The 8247-nt window shown below is 66.1% G+C and overlaps 2 protein-coding genes across 5 annotated transcripts; both read left to right on the top strand.

Annotated features, from left to right (window-relative positions):
- The first annotated feature begins 366 nt into the window (after positions 1-366).
- ARHGDIG (Rho GDP dissociation inhibitor gamma) lies at positions 367-4271 on the top strand. Of its 4 annotated transcripts, none has more exons than XM_062639491.1 (6): positions 367-529; positions 1635-1817; positions 2816-2899; positions 2981-3057; positions 3634-3697; positions 3780-4271. In XM_062639491.1, exons 1-6 carry the CDS (start codon positions 457-459, stop codon positions 3977-3979), a joined length of 681 nt encoding a protein of 226 aa, XP_062495475.1. In that variant the 5' UTR covers positions 367-456; the 3' UTR covers positions 3980-4271. The 4 variants fall into 4 exon arrangements, with proteins under 4 accessions (XP_062495475.1, XP_062495472.1, XP_062495471.1 ...); XM_062639490.1 differs by having other exon boundaries at positions 384-529; positions 1632-1817; XM_062639488.1 differs by having other exon boundaries at positions 2816-3057.
- A 213-nt stretch (positions 4272-4484) lies between these two features.
- On the top strand, positions 4485-7588 carry PDIA2 (protein disulfide isomerase family A member 2). The gene is made up of 11 exons (XM_062639492.1): positions 4485-4727; positions 5069-5275; positions 5519-5652; positions 5725-5859; positions 5931-6047; positions 6117-6242; positions 6315-6509; positions 6779-6899; positions 7034-7215; positions 7299-7385; positions 7508-7588. The coding sequence occupies exons 1-11, from the start codon at positions 4508-4510 to the stop codon at positions 7571-7573; spliced, it is 1590 nt and encodes a 529-aa protein (XP_062495476.1). The 5' UTR covers positions 4485-4507; the 3' UTR covers positions 7574-7588.
- The last annotated feature ends 659 nt before the right edge of the window (positions 7589-8247 follow it).

Below are 8247 nucleotides of genomic sequence, written 5' to 3'. Positions count from 1 at the left end.
GCAGGCAGTGGGCCTGGGTGCGGAGAGGGTGCGGGCAGTGGGTGCCGGTGCGGGCAGGGTTTGTGCAGGGAGGCAGTGGGCCTGGGTACAGGCAGCGGGGCAGGGTGCGGGCAGCGGGCAGGGTCTGTGCGGGTTTGCGCGGCGCTGCGCACGGCGGATGAGCTCACTGCAGTCTCGCCGCCCATGAGCGGCGGGGCTGGAGCCGCCCGGCGCCGAGGGGCGGGGGCGGGCGGGGGCGGGCAGCGGAGCCACCGCGTCTGCGGGAGCCGCCGCCGCCGCCCCGCCGGGCCGCGCCGGGCAGCGCAGCGGGAGCGCAGCGGGAGCGCAGCGGGAGAGGCCAGAACGCGGAGCGGGGCAGCGGGCCCCGGCGGAGCCGCCGACACCGGCAGAGCCGCGCCCCGGGCCCCGGCAGCGGCCGCCCCGCCCGGCCCCGGGGGCGCTGGGCCCGGCCCGGCCATGCTTGGTCTGGATGTATGCGAGGCCGGCGGGCAGCTGCTGGAGCTGCTCTGGCTGGCGCTATGCTACCGAGGTGAGCGGCGGCGGGCCTGGCGGCGCGGCCCCGCAGCGGGAAGGCATCGCCCGGGTGCCCCGGGGGCGGCGGCGGCGGGGGGGAGCATCGCCCCGGGTGCGCAGCGGGTGAACATCGCCCCGGGCGCCCGCTGTGTTCAGGAGAGCATCGCCCCAGGCCCGGGGTGCCGGAGCACCACGTACGGGCGGGGGGGGACTCCCCCGCAGCCAGGCCTTTGGCACCCAGCGCCCACCGCACGGTTCGGCCACCCCTGCGGGGTTGAGCGAGACACGGGGAGGGGGCATCCCCGGGTGGGAGGCAGCGCGGCCGGTGCTGCACGCTGTCGTGACAGCCGAGGTGCAGGGGCTGTCGCTGGGGACCCAGGGGCGCAGCGGGGCCATCGCTCCTTGCTCCGCTCACTGCCGCTGCCCCGGGGACACGCACAGCTGGACCGGGGTCCGGCGCCTGAGCGAGGTGTCCCCTGCCCCAGGCTGTGTCCCCAGGGTCGGGGTTTCCAGGGGTTCTGGGGGGCTCAGTGCTTGTAGTCACAGGGTGTGGGGGGCGATACAGCAGGCAGGGCAGCGTCGGGCTGTGGGGCATCCCCCACCCTTGTGCCCCCCAGCAGCCTGGCACCCACTGCAGGCGCTGTTACCCTCAGAGCTGGCTTTATTCCCTGCAGCCGCCGGTGGTTTGGGTTTGGGGTGGGAGATGGGGCTGGTGGCTGCCTAGCGGGGTTGCAGGAGGTGACAAGAACCTCTCTGATTGATGAGGCACGAAGGGCACCCGCGGGCCGCGGTCGTCTGCAGGCACCCTCAGCACTGTGCGCACCACGTAGGCACCAGCGCGTCCTGCTCCATGACCATGCGGAAATGCAGCCGGTGGCAACACCTCTGGTCTCAGCTGTGGCACCAGGCCCTGAGGACACGGAGCCTGGCAGTATCCCCATGGCCCTGAGCAGGGGGACAATGAGGCTGCCCCATAGGGGTTGCCTGCATCCATCCGCAGTTTACCCCAGATCAGTTGCCCCCTGCCCACCAGTGCCTGTTTATCAAGGGGTGGGGGTGTCTCCAGGGTGTCCCTGGGGTGTCCCCAGGGCGGTGGGACTGCCACTGCCTGTCCCCCGCAGACATCATGGCTGACAAGGAGGGGGTGACGCTATCGCTGGAGGAGGAGGAGGATGCCGACGTGGCCCTGGCGTACAAGACGCCGGAGAAGAAGAGCCTGCGGGAGATCCAGGAGCTGGACCCGGGGGATGAGAGCCTGCAGAAGTACAAGCAGGCGCTGCTGGGTACCATCCCTGTGGCCGTAGGTAAGGCTGGGGGCTGCCCCCCAGGGCTGGGCACCTCGGTACCCTGGCATCCCTGCTGGGTGATGCAGCCTCAGCACGTGCAGGTTGCTCAGGCATCCCCAGTGCCCATGGGGCATTCCCAGCAGGGGGGGTTTGCATCACTCATGGGTGCTGCCTGTGCCCCCCACCTGCACAGAGACCTCAGCATCCCCCTGCAGACAGGGTAATGATTCCCGGGGACCCCGGTTGCCTTGGTTACGGGATCACCGCCGCAGTTTCCATAGGAACAGTTACAAGGGACCAGGAAATTCATTGGGATGATGGAGATGGAGTGAGCAGCCGCAGGAGGCTGGGATGGCACGACTGACAGTGCCCGCATGGTGCTCCTCACTCCCCATGGCATCCATAGCAGCCACCCCAGCCTGGTGCTGCCCTCAGTATCCGTGGGTGCCCCCCACAGGTCTGTGGGGTCTGTGGGCTCAGCACTCTGCCATGCTGCCTAATGGGTGCATGAGAGCTGGGGGGATGGTGTGTGCAAGCTGGTGAGGTGTGTGCAAACCAGTGGGGTGCATGAGGTGTGCACAATGGTGTGTGTGCAAGCTGGGGGTGGTTGGGGGGGTGCAGGCTGGGGTGTGCAGGAAGGGTGCCTGCCCCAAGGGATACCTTTATCTGCACATCTTGCCTCTTCCTTCCCATTGCTCTGGCCTGCTCCTGAGCCAAGGAGCACCATACCCCAGGAGATATCTGCATCTGGGCCCTTGAGATGTGCTCTTACCCCAAAGGTGCTGATGCCACTGTTGGGGCTGGGCTGAGATGCTCCCAGCCTTTTGCACCCTGCCTGGGCTGCCCAGCACCCTCTGGCTCCTAACACTCCACCATGGACACTGTGGCCCTTCATGCTGTTATGGGGGGGGGGGGGGGGGGCACGGGCAGCCCCTTGGCTGTGTGGGAGCAAAGGGGCCAGTGGCAGTGGGCTGGGCACGGGTGGGTAAGGGCTGCACCCTGCTGCTTATCCCTAGATGCCAGCGTGCCCAACGTGCAGGTGACGAAGCTCACCCTGATGTGCGAGCAGGCGCCGGGGCCCATCACCATGGACCTGACAGGTGAGCAATGGGCACCCATGGGAGGAGGAGGAGGAAGAAGAGGAAGGGGGGCAAGGCTGAATGGGCCATTTCCCTGCACAGGAGACTTGGAGGTGCTGCGGGGCCGAGCCTTTGTGCTGAAGGAAGGGGTGGACTACAGGGTGAAGGTGTCCTTCAAGGTGAGGTGGGATTATAATGCCCTGCTGCCCTTACATCCCGGGGTCCCTCTACAATGGGATCCCTGCTCCCCATGGGTCCTTTTCCCACATGTCCCTGCTGCACATGGTCCCTTCTGCACCCATGGGTCCCAGCTGCCCTGGCATCCCTGACACCCAGGGTCTCTGTGCCCTTGGGGTGTCTGGCTCCTACCCCTCACCCTGAAAGTCCGTGCCCCTCTGGGGGTCCCTGACCCCCTGGGAATCCTTGCTGTCCCCATCGCTGACACCCCAGTGTGCCTTCTTCTGTCAGAGGTTCTATCTGTGTGGGGTCCTTGCCTTTCCCAGTGGTTCCTGGAGGTCTCATTGGAAGGGGTGTCCCTCCCATCTCAGGGTCCCTGCCCCACTCGGGGGTCCCTGCCATGCTGGGGTCCCTGCCACCGTTGATATGCTGCCCAATGCCCAGTACTGACCAAGAGGCTGGATCCTGGGGTAGGGGGGATTGGGATGGGGGTGCACCCCACCCAGGCCAGGGGTTCCAGGGCAGCAGTGGGTGTGCTGTGGAGCAACACCCATGGCACCCCTGCCTTGCGCCCGCAGGTCAACAGGGAGATCGTCTGCGGGCTGCGGTGCCTGCACCTCACCTACCGCCGGGGCCGGCCCGGTGAGTGGGGTTGGGGGGCTGGAGGGCGGCTCATGCCACTCTGGCCCCGCTCATTCCTCCCTCCGGTCCCCTTCTCGCCCAGTGGACCGCGATGTCTTCATGGTGGGCAGCTACGCGCCGCGGGCCGAGGAGTACGAGGTGGTGACGCCGGCGGAGGAGGCGCCGCGGGGCTGGCTGGCGCGGGGCTCCTACCGGGTCCGCTCCCTTGTCACCGACGACGACAAGATAGAGCATCTGTCCTGGGAGTGGAGCCTCTGCATAAGGAAGGCCTGGGAGGACTGAACCCCCCGTCCGCACCCCGGTTCCCCCCCGCCAGCTCGGGGACGCGGTGCCTGCCAGCCCGGGGGACCCTGCTCCGGCACCGCCGCTGTGTGGGGTCGGGGGGGTCCACGGGCAGCGGGCGCTCGCGGTCGCGGTCTTCGCAACCAAAGTTATTTTTAATTGCTCTTTTTATTTAACCCCCGTCGCCCGCTCGGTCCCCATCGCCAGGGCTGGGCCGCGACCCTGCCGCGGCAGCACCTGGCCGGAGGCTGTGCTCTTCCATCGCCATTAAACCCCACAGACTGGTCTCTTACTGGTGTGTCTGCGCTCCCACCGGCTCTGCCTGTTTCCCGTCCCTCTCCCGCTGTCAGGGCCGGGTCCTGTTGCAGGGATGGGTGGCTGGAAAACGGCCACCTGGTCCCGTTGCCTTATCGGCAGTGCCGGGCAGCCAGTAGCGGAGGGACACGAGCCCCAAGGCACCGGCACGACCCGCCCCGGGCCCTTATCTGTGCCCTCACCTTCCCGGGCACCAGCTTTGGTGAGGGCACTATGAGGGGCTGCGGGGCCCGGCTGGTTTGGCTGCTGGTGCTGGGGCTGGCCTGGCTGGGACCAGTGTTGCGGGGCGAGGAGAAGGATGGGGAGATGGAGGTGGAGGAGGAAGATGGAATGCTCTCAGATGAGCTCGGGGAGGAGGATGGTGTCCTGGTGCTGCACGAACACAACTTTGCCCGTGCCCTGAGTGAGCACCGGCTTCTGCTGGTGGAGTTCTGTAAGTGCCCCACTGTGGGCAGGGGTATGGGCAGAACCAGACACGGACGTGGGTGCAGAAAGGGGCACAGGATGGGGATGTGGGCAGGGGCACAAGGCATGGATGTGACAGGACAGGGTATGGTGCATGGCATGAGGACCGGGACACGGAGCAGTGACACAGGCAGAGGCATGGGGCAGGGGATGTGTAATGGGAATGGGACACAGGGCATAGGCACATAGTTGGGGTGTGGGACATGTGCCCTGGAGCAGGCTAGAGCCCAACATGCTCACGCAGCCTTTACATGCCCTGGCAACCCACCGAGCCCACCCTGGGGACCAACCACCAGCCCTTGCCCACAGACGCGCCCTGGTGCCGGCACTGCCAGCGGCTGGCCCCTGCCTACACCGAGGCAGCTGTGGCACTGAGGAACGAGTCCAGCCCGGCACGGCTGGGCAAGGTGGATGCCACAGCACAGACAGCCCTGGCCAAGGAGTTTGGCATCACCTCCTACCCCACACTCAAGCTCTTTCGTGACGGCAACCGCACCCACCCCATCGACTACACCGGTAGGGCTGTGGTCACGGCACTGTTGTGGGGATGCTGTGATGGGTGCTGGGGTGGGATGGGTGTGCAAGGATGGGTGGCAGTGGGTGATGGTGAGATGGGTGTCAGTGTCCTCATGGGGACTGCAGGGTGGTGATGGAGAGCAGGTGATGGCATGGGGTGATGGCAAGCGGGTGGCTGGGGGCTGATGGCACAGCGTGGGTGCAGCCCAGTGAGGGTGGCCGGGGTGATGGCCCCCATGGCAGGCCGCATGGACATGAAGGGCATCGTGCGCTGGATGCAGCGTCGGGCCAGCCCCAGCGCCATGCTGCTGCAGGACACTGACACCGCCAGCACCTTCATCAGCTCCCAGGACCTGGTGGTCGTCGGCTTCTTCAAGGTGGGTTGGGGTGGGTAAGGGCTGGACCGGGGCTGTGCCCATGGCCATGGCTGCTCACGGGTGGCTGTGCAGGACCTGGGGGGCGAGGCGGCCCAGGTGTTCTATGAGGTGGCCATGGAGATGGTGGATGTGCCATTTGGTGTGGCTGAGGCGACTGAGCTCTTCCAGGCGTACGGGCTGTCGGCCGACACCGTCTGCCTCTTCAAGGTGAGGAGGGAGTGCAGGGGCTGTGGGCACATCCTGCCCACCGCAGCCCTCACCGTGCTCTGCACTGTCAGTTCAACGAGGGTCGGACAGACTTCCCCATGGACCCAGCACAGGGGCTGGATGCGGCTGAGCTCACCCAGCTGATCCGCGCCCACAGCCTGGAGCTGGTGGTGGAGTTCACCAGAGAGGTACAGCCTGTCCCTGCACCCATCCTTGTGGAGCCAGGGCCCTGCCCTCACCCTCCTCATACTCCATAGACCTCCGACCAGATCTTCAGTGCCAAGATCCCACACCACATGCTGCTCTTCCTCAACAAGTCATCGTCGGCACAGCTGGCACTGCGGGATGGCTTCCAGGCAGCTGCTGGTGCCTTCAGGGGCAAGGTGAGCAGGTCCCATGGTGGGGACCCACAGCCGCAGGTGACACCAGCCTTATGTCACCCACCCATCTCCCAGGTGCTGTTTGTGGTGGTGGATGTGGCCGGGGATGGTGCCAACGTCCTGACCTTCTTTGGCATGACCCCCGCTGATGCCCCCACCCTACGCCTAGTCAAGATGAAGAACAACCGCAAGTACCGCATGGAGCAGGATTCCTTCTCGGACACAGCCATAAGCACCTTCATCCAGGCTGTGCTGGATGGCAAAGTGAAGGTGAGCGGTGCGGCACTGTGCCAACCAGCATCAGGGGTGCTGGTTGCTCCAAAGCCTGATGGACACACCAACTTGTGCTGTCAGGCCTGAGGATCTGGAGGGGGGGGTATGGGGAAGGAGGCAGGGGATCATTGATGTGGAGACACACAGAGCTGGGGTGGTGGCGGCAGAGGGGAAGCAGCGGTCCGATGTACAGGAGCACCCCCTGGCTGCCGTGGGGCCCTGGCACCGCTCAGCCCAAGCTGTGGCTGTCCCGACTGTCCCCACAGCCCCACCTGCTGAGCGCGGAGCCACCCGAGGACTGGGACACGCGGGCTGTTAAGGTGCTGGTGGGCCAGACCTTCGAGCAGGTGGCGTTTGATGAGACCAAGAACGTCTTTGTCAAGTTCTGTAAGTGCTGGGACCCCCATAAGCCCCTGGGCTCAGCCTCCCTGCCGCAGCCCCAGTCCCGCCTCAGCCCCCTCAGCCTGACCCACGCAGAGCCGTGTCCCTGCCTGGTCCCCGGCACTGTGCCTGCCCCACAGATGCGCCGTGGTGCTCCCACTGCCAGGCGATGGCGGCAGCCTGGGAGGAGCTGGGGGAGCGCTACAAGGACCACGAGGACATTGTCATCGCCGAGTTGGATGCCACGGCCAACGAGATGGAGAACGTCACCATCACCAGCTTCCCCACCCTCCACTACTTCCCCGCGGGGCCAGGCAGGAAGGTGGGTGAGGGCACCAGAGGGTGCTGTGCCAGAACCCAGGTGATGGGGTCATCATCATCCATCTTTCCACCTCGTGGCTGCAGATGGTTGAGTTCAAGGGCTCCCGCGACGTGGAGACCTTCTCCAAGTTCCTGGAAAACGGGGGAATGCTGCCCGAGGAGCCACCTGTGGTGAGCGGGGTCTTCCCACCCCCCTGGGGTGCCTCCAGCCTCTGTGGGGTGGGGGACAGATCCTGTGGGATGGGGACAGGCAGGAGCTGTGTCTGTCCATGGCTCACTACTGCCTTCTCCAGGTGCCCAAGACCCCTGAGAACGGCACAGGCAGCAAGGAGCAGAGCGCATCCCGGGATGAGCTGTGAGCCCTGTCCCAATCCAGTGCGTGCTATAAACCACCTGGAAACCATGTGGGCTCTGGTCTGTGTCTGCAGCTCCACAGCACCATGGCAGCAAGTCTTGGGGAGCACCCACGTCTTGGGGACAGGGCAGGGCTGACGATCAGCAGAGGAGGGTGCAGCAAGGGGCCCTTGAAGGGCCCTCTGCCTCCCCAGGGTGCTGGGCTGGCACAGCCCCATGTGTGCTGCAGCACTTGGACTGGCAGCCCTGTGATGGCACAGGGTGGCCAGGGCTGAGGAAACACAGCTGTGACAGGGCAGTCTCCCTCACGCTGGGCTGCCAGGGTGCAGGTGAAGGGGGCTGGCGGAGCCCCTGTTTCATAGCTTGCAGGCAGCTCTCCCACCCCAGGCCTGGGCTCCACAGCCATGCACCAGCCCAACACGGGGCTCCATATGCTCCTCTTCAGCCTGGCTTGCAACCTCTTGGACCCCCCCAGCATCCCCTCAAGGCCCATCACCATCCCCTCTCCCCTGGGTTTGCTGCTCCCTGACCCCGAGCTGTTCCTCCGTGGGAAACATGTTGGTTTCCTGGGGCCGGTACCTGCCCTGCCACCCCTCCATGGAGCCCATCACTGCCCCAGCCTCATCATGTGCCCAGGCCCTTTGCCATCCTGCTCCATCTGCTGGCTGCGGGGGCCACG

This window comes from Pezoporus occidentalis, unplaced genomic scaffold, assembly GCF_034315485.1.
Source record: "Pezoporus occidentalis ecotype Australia unplaced genomic scaffold, CSIRO_AGI_Poc_V1 ctg60, whole genome shotgun sequence".
NCBI classification, from domain to species: Eukaryota; Metazoa; Chordata; class Aves; order Psittaciformes; family Psittacidae; genus Pezoporus; species Pezoporus occidentalis.
Note: the sequence above shows the minus strand (reverse complement) of the source record. Positions and strands in the feature narration are given on the sequence as shown.

Excerpts from the sequence above, each read along its gene's own strand:
- ARHGDIG (XM_062639487.1), top strand. The coding sequence starts at position 457 with ATGCTTGGTCTGGATGTATGCGAGGCCGGCGGGCAGCTGCTGGAGCTG. Across the intron at positions 3,058-3,633 it reads GGGTGAAGGTGTCCTTCAAG|GTCAACAGGGAGATCGTCTG; the intron begins GTGAGGTGGGAT and ends TTGCGCCCGCAG. Across the intron at positions 3,698-3,779 it reads CTACCGCCGGGGCCGGCCCG|TGGACCGCGATGTCTTCATG; the intron begins GTGAGTGGGGTT and ends CTTCTCGCCCAG.
- PDIA2 (XM_062639492.1), top strand. The coding sequence starts at position 4,508 with ATGAGGGGCTGCGGGGCCCGGCTGGTTTGGCTGCTGGTGCTGGGGCTG. Across the intron at positions 4,728-5,068 it reads GCTTCTGCTGGTGGAGTTCT|ACGCGCCCTGGTGCCGGCAC; the intron begins GTAAGTGCCCCA and ends CCTTGCCCACAG. Across the intron at positions 6,243-6,314 it reads CTGGTGCCTTCAGGGGCAAG|GTGCTGTTTGTGGTGGTGGA; the intron begins GTGAGCAGGTCC and ends CCCATCTCCCAG.